General features: G+C 32.8%; 1 protein-coding gene across 2 annotated transcripts in view; it reads left to right on the top strand.

Moving 5' to 3' along the window:
* LOC139482161 (uncharacterized) overlaps positions 1-19,258 on the top strand; it is a 114,864-nt gene that overhangs the window by 30,185 nt on the left and 65,421 nt on the right. For both annotated transcript variants that reach the window (XM_071265861.1, XM_071265862.1), the window contains exons 7-17: positions 512-580; positions 903-974; positions 1,557-1,634; positions 5,209-5,280; positions 5,960-6,031; positions 7,650-7,802; positions 8,201-8,278; positions 8,862-8,996; positions 10,313-10,462; positions 10,979-11,128; positions 17,464-17,529. In XM_071265861.1, the coding sequence (XP_071121962.1) occupies positions 512-580; positions 903-974; positions 1,557-1,634; positions 5,209-5,280; positions 5,960-6,031; positions 7,650-7,802; positions 8,201-8,278; positions 8,862-8,996; positions 10,313-10,462; positions 10,979-11,128; positions 17,464-17,529 (1,095 nt within the window). The remainder of the gene's footprint in view (positions 1-511; positions 581-902; positions 975-1,556; positions 1,635-5,208; positions 5,281-5,959; positions 6,032-7,649; positions 7,803-8,200; positions 8,279-8,861; positions 8,997-10,312; positions 10,463-10,978; positions 11,129-17,463; positions 17,530-19,258) is intronic.

Raw genomic sequence — 19,258 nt, 5'->3', positions numbered from 1 at the left:
AGCATAAAGCGGGCAAAAAGCCAGAGTCTTCAATAATAGACAGTTGCCTATGATTTTTGTATGCTATTTCCAAAATAATTGTTCAGTAGAAGGAAGTCATATTGATTTTATTTTACACTCTTAAAATGGAAAATTGCACCCATGGAACAGAGCAAAATGAGAATTTATAAAAGTTTATTTCTTGGAATTCTGTAAACATACACAGCAAAGGATGGTTTCACTGTATAAGATTATATTTATAAAGATAACTTTGTTCTTTAAGAAATAAGAAGAGTCCATGACAAACCATTTAGGTTAAATCATTAAAACACTTTGACATAAAAAAAAGTCACACTTTGCTAAAAACAACACAAAAAACTGACATAAAGCATATAGACTTGTATGTAGACTTTGACAAAACCCCAAAATCAAATATCACCAAATATGCAAGTTTTCCTTTATCACAAAAAATGGCTTCCCATGAAAATTAACGAATTCACAGTATAACCTAAGTTTCAATGATTTTTTGTAGGGCTCTGACAGGTAACAAAATTTACTGGATACCAAATGGATTCTTAAATGGGCCAAATCTGAGAAGTGTGTAAGTTATTTTGTTGATTCCTTACTGTTCTATGTCTGATTACATTCATAATCATTTTGACTTAGATCTTGGGTTGTTATATTTAATAATAAGATTTTGCTAAATTTAAAAAATAATTTATTTACATAAGCAAATGCATTAAGTTAAGATCTTGCAGAAAATTTATAAGACAAAAAAGTTTAATGAATTGTGAAAAAAAATTGCTATGTATTTGGCTAGATGGCTGAAGTCAAAGAGAAATTTGTTTACAATTTTAGAATGAATTACAGATGAGGAAAATTATCATATTTAAAGATTGTATTTACATTTTATTATTTTTCAGGAGTTTAGGTGGCAATTCCTTCATAAATTTCCCTGTATTAGGATTTGGCAGTATGCCTAGTCTAGTATATTTGTAAGTAAATTTTGTTGTTAGTCCTTCCGAAATTTCTCAATGTTGAATTTTTAAATATTTTTTAGTCTATAAATGCCTAAGTGAATAAGTACTGAATATTCAGAATTTAAAATTTTATTAAAGAACTTTCTTAAACCAACTTGTATTTGTACTAAAACTGGGACAGAAGCTTGTTCATGATCAAAAGCTTGTATCTTGAAGTAGATTTTGTAAAATAAAAATTACGTTTTTTCTGTATTTTACTTATATAAATGGACTTAGTTTTTCTTCCAGTTAACACTACATACTGTCTGCAGTTAAAGTTTTTAAATCATTTAGAAGTTTCATAAGCTTTTCTGGATTTTTACCAAACTTGGACAGAAGCTTCTTGCAATCAAAAGATAGTATCGAGAGGAATATTTTTATTATTTTTTTCTTCATTTTTGTTGACCTTGTGATTAACAGCAAAAGTAGACAAGACACTGGGTACCGAGGAACCCTTACACATTATGTATTATTTTATTTGTTATTTAATGTATGATAGACAATAATCTACTGATAATTAATATGGTTTTTTTTATCTTTTTCTTATGACTTATTCAGTGGTATAGAGAACAACCAGCTGAGAAGATTGTCTGTACAACATATGAACAACTTCAAAGAATCTCCACAGCTACATCTGTAAGTGTTTTGATGTTCCATCTTTTAAAGTTCACTATTCTTAAACTGTTTCCATAATAATCTGTTATCCTTTTCCATCTGAATGCTTTACTCATAATTGTTATGGCCCTGCAATAAAGTTGTCAGGGTCATAAATTTTTACCCTTGGTCGTCATTCCATCATTATGTCAAGGTCATAAAGTTTTACCCTTGGTCGTCATTCCATCATTATGTCAAGGTCATAAATTTGTACCCTTGGTCGTCATTCCATCATTATGTCAAGGTCATAAAGTTTTACCCTTGGTCATCATTCCATCATTATGTCAAGGTCATAAAGTTTTACCCTTGGTTGTCATTCCATCATTATGTCAAGGTCATAAAGTTTTACCCTTGGCCGTCATTCCATCATTACGTCAAGGTCATAAAGTTTTACCCTTGGTCGTCATTCCATCATTATGTCAAGGTCATAAAGTTTTACCCTTGGCCGTCATTCCATCATTATGTCAAGGTCATAAATTTTTACCCTTGGTCGTCATTCCATCATTATGTCAAGGTCATAAATTTTTACCCTTGGTCGTCATTCCATCATTATGTCAAGGTCATAAAGTTTTACCCTTGGTCATCATTCCATCATTATGTCAAGGTCATAAAGTTTTACCCTTGGCCGTCATTCCATCATTATGTCAAGGTCATAAATTTTTACCCTTGGTCGTCATTCCATCATTATGTCAAGGTCATAAAGTTTTACCCTTGGTTGTCATTCCATCATTATGTCAAGGTCATAAAGTTTTACCCTTGGTCGTCATTCCATCATTATGTCATTCTGTCAACTGTTGAAAATCTCAGTTATCTGAACTTGTTTTCTACACGATTTTAGATTTTGCGCTGATATTTGATATGTGAGTCTTGCCATGATCAGTAACAGTAACAATTTTTATGTTTTGTTCCACTCTGCTTATTTTCATGTCATTTCAACACATCTTGTCAGATCTGCAGTAAAGCCACTTCCTGTTTAGTGATAGTTTGAAATTTAACTTTTCATTCATCAAAATAAAATTTCACCAAACTAGTTTTGTTTTTGAGAGGTGGATACTATCCATACATGTTTGTGTCCACATATAACATGTATAATGTTAAATTTGCATGTTTTTCAACTTTTTGAGATGGGGCCATTTGAAATCTATATTCATATTTCTTCTAGAAATATGAGGCAGGCATTACCTGTGAATGGGGACGAAGTCGGTATTATTTTTTTTTAATTCAAACATGTTGATAATAGAAATGGAAATACCGTAACGTTTCTGATATTGGTTCTAATTTGTTGGGGATTTAGTTGTAACGTTATTTAAGTTATGACGTCATATTCAATGTAAACAAAGAAACACTGTTATGTGGTCATTTTTAGCTCACCGGGCCCGAAGGGCCAAGTGAGCTTTTCTCATCACTTGGCGTCCGTCGTCCGTCGTCCGTCATCTGTCGTCCGTCGTTAACTTTTACAAAAATCTTCTCCTCTGAAACTACTGGGCCAAATTAAACCAAACTTGGCCACAATCATCATTGATGTATTTAGTTTAAAATTTGTGTTTTGTTACCCGGCCAACCAATCAAGATGGCCGCCATGGCTAAAAATAGAACATAGGGGTAAAATGTAGTTTTTGACTTATAACTCAAAAACCAAAGCATTTAGAGCAAATCTGACATGGGAAAAATTGTTTAACTGGACAAGATCTATCTGCCCTGAAATTTTTAGATGAATCAGACAACCCATTGTTGGGTTGCTGCCCCTAAATTGGTAATTTTAAGGAAATTTTACTGTTTTTGGTTATTATCTTGAATATTATTATAGATGGAGATAAACTGTAAACAGCAAATATGTTCAGCAAAGTAAGATTTACAAATAAGTCAACATGACCAAAATGGTCAGTTGACCCCTTTAGGAGTTATTGCCCTTTATAGTCAATTTTTAACCATTTTTCGTAAATCTCCATGATCTTTTACAAAAATCTTCTCCTCTGAAACTACCGGGCCAAATTAATCCAAACTTGGCCACAATCATCATTGATGTATCTAGTTTAAAATTTGTGTTTTGTTACCCGGCCAACAAACCAAGATGGCCGCCATGGCTAAAAATAGAACATGGAGGTTAAATGCAGTTTTTGGTTATTACTCAAAAACCAAAGCATTTAGAGCAAATCTGACAATGGGTAAAATTTTTTATCTGGTCAAGATCTATCTGCCCTGTAATTTTAAGATGAATGGGACAACACCTGGTTGGGTTGCTGCCCCTGAATTGGTAATTTTAAGGAAATGTTGCTGTTTTTGGATATTATCTTGAATATTATTATGGATAGATTTAAACTGTAAACAGCAAAAAAGTTCAACAAAGTAAGATTTACAAATAAGTCAACAGGACCAAAATGGTCAGTTGACCCCTTTAGGAGTTATTGCCCTTTATAGTCAATTTTTAACCATTTTTTTCGTAAATCTCCATGATCTTTTACAAAAATCTTCTCCTCTGAAACTACTGGGCCAAATTAATCCAAACTTGGCCACAATCATCATTGATGTATCTAGTTTAAAAATTGTGTTTTTTTACCCGACCAACCAACCAAGATGGCCGCAACGGCTAAATATAGAACATGGAGGTTAAATGCAGTTTTTGGTTATTACTCAAAAACCAAAGCATTTAGAGCAAATCTGACATTGTGTAAAATTGTTTATCTGGTCAAGATCTATCTGCCCTGAAATTTTTAGATGAATCAGACAACTCGTTGTTAGGTTGCTGCCCCTAAATTGGTAATTTTAAGGAAATTTTGCTGTTTTGGGTTATTATCTTGAATATTATTATAGATAGAGATCAACTGTAAACAGCAATAATGTTCAGCAATTTAAGACTCAAAAATAAGTCAAATGACCAAAATGGTCAATTGACCCCCTAAGAAGTTATTGTCCTTTATAATCAATTTTTAACAATTTTCATAAAGTTTGTAAATTTTTACTAACATTTTCCACTGAAACTACACGGACAAGTTCATTATAAATAGAGATAATTGTAAGCAGCAAGAATGTTCAGTAAAGTAAGATGTACAAACACATCACAATCACCTAAACACAATTTTGTCATGAACTGTCTGCTTCCTTTGTTTAATTCACAAATACCAAGGTGAGCAACACAGGCTCTTTAGAGCCTCTAGTTTTTCATATCAAACAATTATTAAAAATGATTTGGTGTTGAATTCCTTCCTATATTTGTTGATATGTTGATTAATTTCATTTTATTCAAAATCTCATGCAAAGAAGACCAGAAGAGGAAGTAGATCTAAAAAAAAAAAGTTAACGATTTTGAGCTCATTAATAGAATGAAAAGTTCTTGAAATTTTCCCATTAAATTTTTGATTTTTTTTTCATTGATTTTTCTACGGTAACCTTAATTGGGAACTTTGTCCCAATATTATTGTGAGACTTCAGTCTTTTCATTTGAAGCCTATATTCTTTGTTTATTTCTCCATAATATTGCTGTGGTACATTTGATGTTTCTCTTCATCTTTGAAACAACATTTTTTCTATGTAATATATATTTATAATTTTCTTCCAGGAACTTGAGCTATAATGTCCTAGACTATATACAACCCTATGCATTTTCTGGTATTCCAAATATAAAGGTGTTGTAAGTATCAATTAAAGTCAATTACTGAAATTTTAAAATTTTAATTTCAATAAATCTTTGATGGATTGACAGATTGTGGCTTGATTAACATCTAGTGGCAAAGATTTCATGCATGTTCAGTACAACATAGATTTAAAGGTGAAAGTCTAAAAATGCTAGCCTTATTTTATTGTTGTTTTCGAAATCAAAATTATACAGCAAAATGACATGTAACAACACACTTTTGGATGGTGTCTGTTTTGTCAGAGTCATAGACAACAACCTTGCTTATTTCTAGATCTAGATGTAAGAAGATGTGGTATGAGTGCCAATGAGACAACTCTCCATCCAATTCACAAAATGTAAAAGTAAACCATTATAGGTCAAAGTACAGTCTATCATATTTGCAGGATATTAATTTCGAAACATTATTGTAAGGATGACTACCTATAATGTATTGAAGATTTGCCACCATTAGTTGGTGATTTGATAACTGAAAATATGTTTTAATGGCTCTTTTCTGTGTACAAAAATACACTCAATTTAGGGAAATATTTGAAGTTCTCTTTTCTGCAGGTGGGATTGGTTAATAATGTTAGTTTTACATTGTGTGGATGAATTATTGGACAAAAACACTTTACTTGAATGTAATTGAAAAGTATCAAATTCATGTATTTTCATTGCGTCATTTATGTTTCAGGGAGATCCATCAGAACAGTTTAGCCTCAATAGCAAAAGGTGTCTTTGAAAACTTGACAACACTGATTCACTTGTAAGTTTTATGGATTTTTTCAAAGAAGAGTGGAAAACTTAAGATTATATTGAAAATAAGAGATAATGAAAATATTCTAAAGTAATTCTTTAATAGTTTTAAGTTCTAACAAAACTTGCCTTCCAAATTATGTTCTTGTTTCATGAAGAACAAATATACACATCTTCCTTTAGAGAAATAGAAAGAAAAGCTAAATTGTTTTGAGATCAGCTTGCTTGAAAAGGTCAATTTGGAATTATTGTTTTCATTATCTTTTGAAAATTTATAAATGGAGAATTTCATAAATCCGTACCTTTTGTGAGGCAACCTGTTGATCAGCAGGCTGCTACCAGGTATGTTATAAATTATGCCAGTAATAAAGGACTAACTACTTTCCTGATGATACCCTTTGAGACTAGCAATATGGACCAAGTGCTTAATAATTTAAATTATAATCTGTTTTTTTTAATGCCCCACCTATGTTTTTTCTGTCTGTGCATCTGTTCAATTGTCCGTTTGCCTGTCTGTCCCGCTTCAGGTTAAAGTTTTTGGTCATGGTAGTTTTTGATGAAGTTGAAGTCCAATCAACTTAAAACTTAGTACACATGTAACCTATAATATGATCTTTCTAATTAACCGGATTTTTGTGACAAAAATGTCGGTTATTGATTTGGGGATGTACGGCGGGCGGCCGGGCGGCAATCAAATGTTGTCCGTGCATTAACTCATGAACCGTTCAACCAAAGCTTTTAAAATTTTAATATGTTATTCCTGACAACTATACGAAGGTCAAGTTCAATAATGGGGATTTTGACTTTTACCGTTCAGGAGTTATGGTTCTTGAAAGATTGAAAAATGGAGTTGTCCGTGCATTTACGCATGAACTGTTCTACCAAAGCTTCCCAAATTTTAATATGTTGTTACTAATGAAAGAATGGAGGTCAAGTTCAATAATGATGAATTTGACTTTTACTGTTCAGGAGTTATGGTTCTTGAAAGATTGAAAAATGGAGTTTCCAGTCGTGTCCGTGCATTTATGCATGAACTGTTCTACCAAAGCTTCCGAAATTTTAATATGCTGTTACTGATGACAAAATGGAGGTCAAGTTCAATAATGACGATTTTGACTTTTACCGTTCAGGAGTTATGGTTCTTGAAAGATTGAAAAATGGTTTTTCCCGTCGTGTCCGTGCATTTTCTCATGAAACATTCAACCAAAGCTTTTGAAATTTTAATATGTTGTTACTGATGACAAGATAGAGGTCAAGTTCAATAATGACGATTTTGACTTTTACCGTTCAGGAGTTATGGTTCTTGAAAGATCGTAAAATGGCGTTTCCATTCAGGTTGTTGCATTTACTCATGAACCATTCAATCTAATTTTTTCAAATTTTAATATGTTGATACTGATGACAAAATGGAGGTCAAATTTGATATTGACGATTTTCACTTTCACCATTCATCAGTAATGGTTCTTGTGATATTGCCAGGACACAAATAAATGTTAATAAATCCGGTTTGCTGTCGTTGTGACAGCCTCTTGTTTTAATGATAAATTAGTTTCGACACCAATTTCAATAGAAAATGATAGTGCAAGTGGAGCTTCAATGTACTATGGACCCATTCTTTTTTTTTGTAGAGATCTCCATGCCAACAATTTGGAGACATTAAACAAAGAAGCCTTTAAAGATTTGGAGTATTTGGAAGAATTGAGACTTCATTCACAGAAAACTCCTATGACAACGTTAATTTTTAACTCTATGATAAATGTTGGCAAGTCCCTGAAGTATCTGTAAGTATGAGAGAGTGTTCTAGATTTTATTTAAAAGTTAAGATGAATAGATGGGATCTCAAGGTCACCACTTATAATAGAGGTCATTGAAATGATTTTTTTTTTTTAAATAATCATGCTCATTATTATACTCAAACTCATATTTTCTAAAAGCATCAACTCAAACTTTATGGTGCAACTCAGCTTTTTTCCCCTCTTAAAGGAATTGACCGTATAAATATGTGCTTTAAACAGTCCCTATATACATGTATTCTATGACAAATGATATTACAAAAATTTAAAGGCAGAAAATAGAACAGAGTATTGTCAGATCTTTGTATTTTAATCCAATTTAGCTGTGACAAATTTTGCACTGTATCATCACTGACTACTTCTATAATCACTTTGTTTATTCTTAGATTTATAAGTAGTAATGCACTGACCCATATACCACATCAAGTATTTATGGAGAACAGCTATGACAATATCGTTCAACTGTAAGTACAATATCTGGAGTACAAAGCTTAAATAAAGACTTTATTGCAATCTTTTCTTTCAAACGTTGCATAAAGTATGCTATCCATACTTTGAATGTTTCCATTTTTTTTCAAATGAAGAAGTGCATTTCAGACCATATAAACCTGACAGATTTGGTTTAACAAGTATTAGATCTCAGAAATCTATTCTATATTAGGGCTATTCCATTAAAATGTATGTGGGAGGGTAGAAAGGGGCTTTCAAAATAACCTTACAACCAAGAACTACTTTTTAGATAATTTTGTATAATGGAAAAAAATTTTCATTTTGCATAATGGTAATAGATGCATACTAAAAAAAGACCCATGACCCACATTCATTTATTAAACTTCCTTTCCTACCCTCTCACATCTATACATTTTAATGAAATAACACTTATTAGAATAGCCGCCAAGAGAAAGTCATTTGGGCTTACTTGTTAGTAATCAAAATATTCATTTTTTGTAAATTCCTATTTTTGGATGATATCTGGTTAATGTTCATCCCACATATCTTTTTCTGGTAATAAATACAATATATGCAAATTAAAATGATCTTTTTCAGACATTTAGATAACAATGCAATAACAAACGTGACAGAACTTGATGCAAATGGCTATGGTGCTACGTTACAAAGCACCTACAACGAAAAAAAAGTTCATTTGGACCCATTTTCAACCATGAGCAATCTCAATATTTTGTAAGTAGACATTTATTTAGTCTTATTTGATTGATTAGTTGCATGGAGAAACACATACATTCTAGTTCTTGATAGTTTTCTTCCAAAAGACTAGAAGAAATCCCATCTTAGTATTGTTTAAACCTGTTATGCTCATATTCATTAAGGTGGTACCCAACACTTTCACTAAAATTAATTTGGCTCGTTTAATTTTCATAAAATTTTGACAAAGTATTTACTTTGACAAAAATATAAAATTTTCAAAAAAATTGAACCAACCGTTTTATCAGAAAAAATACACTGGTTACATAGCAGTTTGACAAACACTAATTTTGATCATTGAGAAGCTCAATATTCACTTGAAACACAACGTAATTAAAACGTTTAGCTGATTTTACAGAGTTATCTCCCTGTAGTGTTAGGTACCACCTTAAGTAGCCAAGGACAACACATCTTTTTTTCTTACTCAATTTTAAAAATAATCATGTCAGATGAAATATTCATTTAATGACTGGATTGATTTTTATTTGCGAGATATCAATGTTCATTGATTTTGAATGCACTGAAGAACCACTAATTTTAAAAATGTTCAATTAAATACAAATTTCCAAAAAATTATAAGCAAACAAAACCATGAAATCAAATATGAGGGGGAGGACAGGGGGGTACCCTTCTCCCGTCTCCCACCCCTCTTCTCCTTTCTCCTACCCCCATTCTCCTTTCTCCCATTAGAATAAAACATATCCTTTTGAGATATTTTTTCTTGAAATATTAGAAAAAATTTTGAAGGAGAGATATTTTATTTTTTCTCCTTTCTCCAACTTTTTCTCCTTTCTCCCAGCCTTCCTCTCCTTTCTCCTACCCCGTTTCTCCTTTCTCCCATCCCCTTTCTCCTTTCTCCCTGTCTCCCTTACCCCTGTCCTCCCCCTCAAATATCCATGAACATTACAAGATGTCTTAGGACACTAAATGTTCAACCAATGAAAAATAACTGAATCCACAGTCTTTGACTAACACATTATAGCTTTGGAAAAAAAAATGATTTCATTGACTAATGACTATGTTAGTCCTATCAGGGGGTAGGCACTTACTGCAATGAACAATTTTTCTACTTGTACAGCAATTATTTATAAGTAAAAGGAACAAGACAATAATTGGACAATGCTAAACCATGGTAAATTAAAAAACAAACAAAAAATTAAATTGTTAATACACACCCTTACAAAAATCAGGGTTGATTTTACATGGTCTTTATATTTTAGGATATTGTTATGTTCAATTTTATAATAATCAACTAATATGCTAAAAACCTACTTTTACGTCATGTTTATTTATAGATATCTTCATGGCAACGCTATTACCCACATAACTAGTACAGACTACTGTAGACTTACATCCTTAACAGAGTTATATCTGACCGATAATGAGCTAACAGAGGACAACATGGATGTAGACAGTTTTACCTGTGTTATAACTTTAGCTAGATTGTAAGTAAAAAATATAATACTAAATTTAAAGGGGGAAAGTCCCAAAAAATTGACAAATAAAACTCTATTAATCAACAGAACAAGTGAAAAACTACAGCCATATTTCTGACTTGGATCAGAGATTTTTTCAAAGTAAATGGTTTGCTGAAACTGATTTTATAGCTAGCTAAACTTCCCACTTCTATGACAGTCATATATTGTTCTGTTTTATTGACAAAATTGGGAAAGAATACCTATTGGATATTAATATTGATGCACAGTTTTGTACACATGTGTTTGTGTCATGTGGGTGATGTTAAGAAAGCATGGCTTATATATATCCTGATCTCATCCTAAACTCTTAATCAGAATTTGATGGAATATTGAATTTTTATTTTTTTTATGCATTTTACTGAATTATGTACTCACATTTTTACAGTCCTTCTTTTACTATAACACTGTCAGCAGCAATCACAGTTCTATGGAACTTTTTACAAATTGTCATAATTAAATTTTATGGTTTGCATTTCATTTCAGGCATTTAGGAACAAATAAATTACAATATGTACCAGCCGCTCTGACAAATTCAACCAGACTTCCCTCCATAAATACGCTGTATGTGACTAATAACAAACTAACATTCATAGAAGCTGGAACATTTTCAGACTTGTCAACCATGAGAGTATTGTAAGTGCTAAATATGTATGTGTGTTTGAATTTTCAACACTGTGAGCATTTTAAGTATAAAATATGTGCATTTGAATTTTCAACCTTGTGAGCATTGTAAGTGTTAAGTATGTGTGTTTGTTTGAATTTTCAACCCTGTGAGCATTGTTAGTGTTAAGTATGTGTGTTTGTTTGAATTTTCAACCCTGTGAGCATTGTTAGTGTTAAGTATGTGTGTTTGTTTGAATTTTCAACCCTGTGAGCATTGTAAGTGTTAAGTATGTGTGTTTGTTTGAATTTTCAACCCTGTGAGCATTGTAAGTGTTAAGTATGTGTGTTTGTTTGAATTTTCAACCCTGTGAGCATTGTTAGTGTTAAGTATGTGTGTTTGTTTGAATTTTCAACCCTGTGAGCATTGTTAGTGTTAAGTATGTGTGTTTGTTTGAATTTTCAACCCTGTGAGCATTGTAAGTGTTTAGTATGTGTGTTTGAATTTTCAACCCTGTGAGCATTGTAAGTGTTTAGTATGTGTGTTTGAATTTTCAATCCTGTGAGCATTTTAAGTGTTAAATATGTGTGTTTGTTTGAATTTTCAACTGACAGCCTAAGAAATTTTGATGGATTCAGTCGAGGATTATGCCAGGCAATTGGTTCAGTCGAGGATTATGCCAGGCAATGGGCTAAGCGCGAGAAGGAAGACGTAGACACTCTTTCCGAATGGATTAAGGCAGTGAGGTCGTTGATACAAATCAAAATTAAGAAACTGAATGGGTCCATCAATGCCCATGCTACGTCAATCTTTAAAGACCCAAATGTTGCAAAACACCTATCCGACCTCCATGACAAATATGTTGTTGTCCCCGCAGATAAAGCCCCAAATAACATCGTTTTTGTATGTAAAAGTCACTACATCAACTGCTTGATAAACGAATTAGGTATTGACAATTCACTTGGAAACTCAACATATACCCTCACGACACTTACCAAAGAGGAAATCCTGGATAATTATAGGTCTGTTCTATGTTCCTTTGGAATTGAAGAACTGGATCTTCCATCACTGTATTGGATACCTAAACTACATAAGTGTCCTTACAAACAACGGTATATTGCTGGGTCTTCCAAGTGCTCCACGAAACCTCTTTCTAAATTATTAACATCTATTTTATCAGCAATCAAAGACGGGCTTCAAAGTTATTGTGAAACTGCCTATTCTAGAGGTGGCGTGAATCAGATGTGGATACTTAAAAATTCAAAAGATCTTTTAGAGTACATACAATCTAACTCTCTTTCATCTTGTAACAGTATTAAAACATTTGACTTTTCTACTCTGTACACAAGTATTCCACATTCCAAACTAAAAGACAAATTGAAAGAGTTGGATGACTTTGCTTCATAAAAAAGAATGGCCAACGTAGATACAAGTATCTTGTCTTAGGGAGGGATAAATCCTACTTTGTAAAGAATCACTCTGATTCAAACAAAATATTCTCTGAAACTGATATTATCAAGATGCTTGATTTCTTGATTGACAACATATTTGTTACGTTTGGAGGACGTGTTTTTCAACAGACTGTCGGCATTCCAATGGGAACAAACTGTGCCCCTCTTCTCGCCGTTTTGTTTCTTTATTATTATGAGGCTGACTTCATGCAGGAACTTCTTAGGAAGAAAGATAAGAAGTTAGCAATATCCTTTAACTCTACTTTCCGCTATATAGATGATGTTCTTTCACTAAACAATTCAAAATTTGGTGACTATGTTGAACGTATCTATCCCATCGAACTAGAGATAAAATATACTACAGATACAGTTAAGTCTGCCTCATATATTGACTTACATCTAGAAATTGACAATGAGGGTCGGTTGAAAACAAAACTTTACGACAAAAGAGATGATTTCAGCTTTCCAATTGTGAACTTTCCATTTCTAAGTAGCAACATTCCAGCAGCACCTGCATACGGGGTATATATCTCCCAATTGATACGATATTCCCGTGCTTGCATTTCCTATCATGATTTTCTTGATAGAGGTTTGCTGCTCACAAGGAAGCTATTAAACCAAGAGTTCCAAATGGTGAAGTTGAAATCATCCCTTCGTAAATTTTAGGGACGCCATCACGAGTTGGTTGACCGTTACGGAATAACCGTTTCACAAATGATATCGGATATGTTCCTTACGTCGTAACTACAATCCCCTTCCCTTTCATGAATATGACCTACCGAATTAGACTATTTACCGGATTTGTAATCACATAAGCAACACGACGGGTGCCACATGTGGAGCAGGATCTGCTTACCCTTCCGGAGCACCTGAGATCACCCCTTGTTTTTGGTGGGGTTCGTGTTGTTTATTCCTTAGTTTTCTATGTTTTGTCGTGTGTACTATTGTTTTTCTGTTTGTCTTTTTCATTTTTAGCCATGGCGTTGTCAGTTTGTTTTAGATTTATGAGTTTGACTGTCCCTTTGGTATCTTTCATCCCTCTTTTCAACCCTGTGAGCATTGTAAGTGTTAAGTATGTGTGTTTGAATTTTCAACCTTGTGAGCATTGTAAGTGTTAAGTATGTGTGTTTGAATTTTCAACCCTAAGTATGTGTGTTTGAATTTTCAACCCTGTGAGCATTGTAAGTGTTAAGTATGTGTGTTTGAATTTTCAACCCTGCGAGCATTGTAAGTGTTAAGTATGTGTGTTTGAATTTTCAACCCTGTGAGCATTGTTAGTGTTAAGTATGTGTGTTTGTTTGAATTTTCAACCTTGTGAGCATTGTAAGTGTTAAGTATGTGTGTTTGAATTTTCAACCCTGTGAGCATTGTAAGTGTTAAGTATGTGTGTTTGAATTTTCAACCCTGCGAGCATTGTAAGTGTTAAGTATGTGTGTTTGAATTTTCAACCCTGTGAGCATTGTTAGTGTTAAGTATGTGTGTTTGTTTGAATTTTCAACCTTGTGAGCATTGTAAGTGTTAAGTATGTGTGTTTGAATTTTCAACCTTGTGAGCATTGTTAGTGTTAAATATGTGTGTTTGTTTGAATTTTCAACCCTGTGAGCATTGTTAGTGTTAAGTATGTGTGTTTGTTTGAATTTTCAACCCTGTGAGCATTGTTAGTGTTAAGTATGTGTGTTTGTTTGAATTTTCAACCCTGTGAGCATTGTTAGTGTTAAGTATGTGTGTTTGTTTGAATTTTCAACCTTGTGAGCATTGTAAGTGTTAAGTATGTGTGTTTGAATTTTCAACCCTGTGAGCATTGTTAGTGTTAAGTATGTGTGTTTGTTTGAATTTTCAACCCTGTGAGCATTGTAAGTGTTAAGTATGTGTGTTTGTTTGAATTTTCAACCTTGTGAGCATTGTAAGTGTTAAGTATGTGTGTTTGAATTTTCAAACTTGTGAGCATTGTAAGTGTTAAGTATGTGTGTTTGAATTTTCAACCCTGTGAGCATTGTAAGTGTTAAGTATGTGTGTTTGAATTTTCAACCCTGCGAGCATTGTAAGTGTTAAGTATGTGTGTTTGAATTTTCAACCCTGTGAGCATTGTTAGTGTTAAGTATGTGTGTTTGAATTTTCAACCCTGTGAGCATTGTTAGTGTTAAGTATGTGTGTTTGAATTTTCAACCCTGTGAGCATTGTTAGTGTTAAGTATGTGTGTTTGTTTGAATTTTCAACCTTGTGAGCATTGTAAGTGTTAAGTATGTGTGTTTGTTTGAATTTTCAACCCTGTGAGCATTGTAAGTGTTAAGTATGTGTGTTTGTTTGAATTTTCAACCCTGTGAGCATTGTTAGTGTTAAGTATGTGTGTTTGTTTGAATTTTCAACCCTGTGAGCATTGTAAGTGTTAAGTATGTGTGTTTGTTTGAATTTTCAACCCTGTGAGCATTGTAAGTGTTAAGTATGTGTGTTTGTTTGAATTTTCAACCCTGTGAGCATTGTAAGTGTTAAGTATGTGTGTTTGTTTGAATTTTCAACCCTGTGAGCATTGTTAGTGTTAAGTATGTGTGTTTGTTTGAATTTTCAACCTTGTGAGCATTGTAAGTGTTAAGTATGTGTGTTTGAATTTTCAACCCTGTGAGCATTGTTAGTGTTAAGTATGTGTGTTTGTTTGAATTTTCAACCCTGTGAGCATTGTAAGTGTTAAGTATGTGTGTTTGTTTGAATTTTCAACCTTGTGAGCATTGTAAGTGTTAAGTATGTGTGTTTGAATTTTCAAACTTGTGAGCATTGTAAGTGTTAAGTATGTGTGTTTGAATTTTCAACCCTGTGAGCATTGTAAGTGTTAAGTATGTGTGTTTGAATTTTCAACCCTGCGAGCATTGTAAGTGTTAAGTATGTGTGATTGAATTTTCAACCCTGTGAGCATTGTTAGTGTTAAGTATGTGTGTTTGTTTGAATTTTCAACCTTGTGAGCATTGTAAGTGTTTAGTATGTGTGTTTGTTTGAATTTTCAACCCTGTGAGCATTGTATGTGTTAAGTATGTGTGTTTGAATTTTCAACCTTGTGAGCATTGTAAGTGTTAAGTATGTGTGTTTGAATTTTCAACCTTGTGAGCATTGTTAGTGTTAAATATGTGTGTTTGTTTGAATTTTCAACCCTGTGAGCATTGTTAGTGTTAAGTATGTGTGTTTGTTTGAATTTTCAAACCTGTGAGCATTGTATGTGTTTAATATGTGGGTTTGAATTTTCAACCCTGTGAGCATTGTTAGTGTTAAGTATGTGTGTTTGTTTGAATTTTCAACCCTGCGAGCATTGTAAGTGTTAAGTATGTGTGTTTGAATTTTCAACCCTGTGAGCATTGTTAGTGTTAAGTATGTGTGTTTGTTTGAATTTTCAACCTTGTGAGCATTGTAAGTGTTAAGTATGTGTGTTTGAATTTTCAACCTTGTGAGCATTGTAAGTGTTAAATATGTGTGTTTGAATTTTCAACCCTGTGAGCATTATAAGTGTTAAGTATGTGTGTTTGAATTTTCAACCCTGTGAGCATTGTATGTGTTAAGAATGTGTGTGTGTTTGAATTTTCAACCCTGTGAGCATTTTAAGTGTTAAATATGTGTGTTTGAATTTTTTCAACCCTGTGAGCATTGTAAGTGTTAAATATGTGTGTTTGAATTTTCAACCTTGTGAGCATTGTAAGTATTAAGTTTGTGTGTTTGAATTTTCAACCCTGTGAGCATTGTAAGTGTTAAATATGTGTGTTTGAATTTTCAACCCTGTGAGCATTGTAAGTGTTAAGTATGTATGTTTGAATTTTCAACCCTGTGAGCATTGTATGTGTTAAATATGTGTGTTTGAATTTTCAACCCTGTGAGCATTGTAAGTGTTAAATATGTGTGTTTGAATTTTCAACCTTGTGAGCATTGTAAGTGTTAAGTATGTGTGTTTGAATTTTCAACCCTGTGAGCATTGTATGTGTTAAATATGTGTGTGAATTTTGAACCCTGTGAGCATTGTAAGTGTTAAGTATGTGTGTTTGAATTTTGAACCCTGTGAGCATTGTATGTGTTAAGTATGTGTGTTTGAATTTTCAACCTTGTGAGCATTGTAAGTGTTAAGTATGTGTGTTTGAATATTCAACCCTGTGAGTATTGTAAGTGTTAAATATGTGTGTTTGAATTTTCAACCCTGTGAGCATTGTAAGTGTTTAGTATGTGTGTTTGAATTTTCAACCTTGTGAGCATTGTAAGTATTAAAAATATGTGTTAGACTTTTTGACCCTGAGAGCATTTTAAGTGTTAAAAAATGACTTCCTCACTGTAAGGAACACCTATGTACATTAAGATGACAACTTTCATATGTAAAAGTTATCCATAATATTGAGAATGGAAATAGGGAGTGTGTCAAAATAACAACCCAATCAAAATCGCAGAAAACAACCCAAAGGCCACCAATGGGTCTTCAGCACAGCTAAAAAATCCTGCACCCTGAGGTTAGTTTCAGTTGGCTTCTTAACACAAATTTGTACTAGGTGCTGTTCAGTGAAAATGAAAGTCACACTAAACTACAAAACATAGAAACTAACTGAAATGAAAAAAAAATCCACAAAACTAACAAAGGCCAAAGGCTGCTATCTTGGGACAGGCACAGACATGTGGCAGGGTTGAACATATTTAGTGAGATCTCAACACTCCCCCTATAGCTCTAGCCAATTTAGACTAAACAAACACATGACCATGTTGACCATGTTGTACAGATACCAATGCTGCAAAGATTTCTGACCATATCATGTGAAGACACGTCACCTGCCAACTTTCAAAATATCTTGGGGGGGGGGGGATTTTAATCATAAGAAGACCTTAAATGCTTCTCTTATATCTGCTATATTGTACTTTTATTGTTATTGTTGTTATTGATTTTTTATAATTATTTTTAGATACCTGCACTCCAACAAAATAATATCAATCGAAGACAACGCTTTTCCGGATATGATCCGACTCATGTAAGTGCTTATGTATTGATCATTTTATGTTTGCTACAATCTTAAGTGCCATTCCTTGTAAGAATCAGGTAATTGAGATGAATTTTAAAAACATGGCCTAAAGAAAAATAGCTGACCTAATCATTCATTATGAATTTACCCTTATCCTGAGTGAGAAAAGATAGGTCTTTTGTTTCTGCATGTTTTTTATTTCAAGAAATCTATAGATAACTTTTGGTTGAATGATAACAAATAACAGAATTATCTCCCCTTAATTGTTAATTTCTTGTCTTTTCAACCAAATTATATTTTGAAATATGCAGAAAAGGAAAAAGGAAATGAATATTATATTCCTGCACCATTTTATATTGTGAACAAAAATAATTGTAAAAGCTTTGAGTGGGTGTTTGCTTGGTGAAAGTGGCATTTAAGGGGGCTTGCGGGTCTTTTTTTCTTAATATAGGATTTCGCTATATTTTTCTATAAATGAACTTTATACTAAACAAAAAATTTAATTAAAAAAAAATGGGGTCACCGTTCATTTACGCTCACAATCTGCCTTCGAAAGAAGCATACATTTTTGTAAAGGTACTTTTTTTCGGTTGAACTAATAGGAGAAATAGAGGTAATATCGAAATAAAAAAAGAACTGAATTACAGATTCGCTCAAATTTTACAACAGTTTAGTTTAAGAAAAGCTTATTTGAAAATATTAATAAAAAATATAGGTCACCAATGAGTAAAAAAAGATATTTCAATTTTAATGCCGAAAAATGCCATTTTTGCACCAAAGGGAGATAATTTGGAGCTTTTTCAATGATATATACATTTTAAAAGTCATCTGGGGTCAAAATGAATTGATTTGTTTAAATGATTTTTATACCATATGATAAAGTAACAACTAATAAATTAATAAATAAAATTTGTAATGAAAGAAACTATGGATTTATTTATTTTCGTGGGTACCAATTTTCGTGGAATAAGGAAAACACTCATGTTGGTGGATATTTAATTTCATGGTTTTAATTAAAGTCTTTTTACAAGCCTATAGAAATTTTGTAATTTGTAGAACATTTAGTTTCGTGATTCACCTGTACCAATGAAATACACGAAAATTGGTATCCAACAAATAATAATGAATCCAGAGTAGTTGTATTTGACCAAACTTTTTGTCATTTTGGTTCCTCAATCAGGGGCGGATCCAGCCATTTTAAAAAGGGGGGGTTCCTAACCCAGGACAAAGGGGGGGTTCCAATTACATGTCCCCATTCAAATGCATTGATCGTCCAAAAAAAATGGGGGGTTCCAACCCCCGGAACCCCCCTCTGGATCCGCGCCTGTCAATACCCTTCAACTTCTTTCTCCATTTTGCCTTTGTATCCTCTTTTATTTGAGCATCACTGATGAGTCTGTTGTAAAGGAAATGAGTACCTTGCATACAGAATTTAAATCCTGGTACACTGCTACTTTTGCATAGGTACTATTTCTGTACTAAAAATGTAGTACTGGAAATTTACTTTTAATATTTAGTGCTATTACATTACGTTAAATACATTGTAATATTTAGGTACCTGTATTTTACAGTACTTGATTTGTACAACATATGTTTGGTACAAAAATTATACCAACAGTGATCACAATATTCCATGTTTGAAATTCATAACTGAAAGAGATTTGAAATGGACAAACTTTCAAAATGCTGAAAATGTAACTGTGTATTACCAAAACTTTGTAGTACTTAAATTTCCAGT

Source organism: Mytilus edulis, chromosome 7 (genome assembly GCF_963676685.1).
Source record: "Mytilus edulis chromosome 7, xbMytEdul2.2, whole genome shotgun sequence".
Classification (NCBI taxonomy): Eukaryota; Metazoa; Mollusca; class Bivalvia; order Mytilida; family Mytilidae; genus Mytilus; species Mytilus edulis.
The sequence above is the reverse complement of the archived record's forward strand: the minus strand, read 5'-3'. Positions and strand labels throughout refer to the sequence as shown.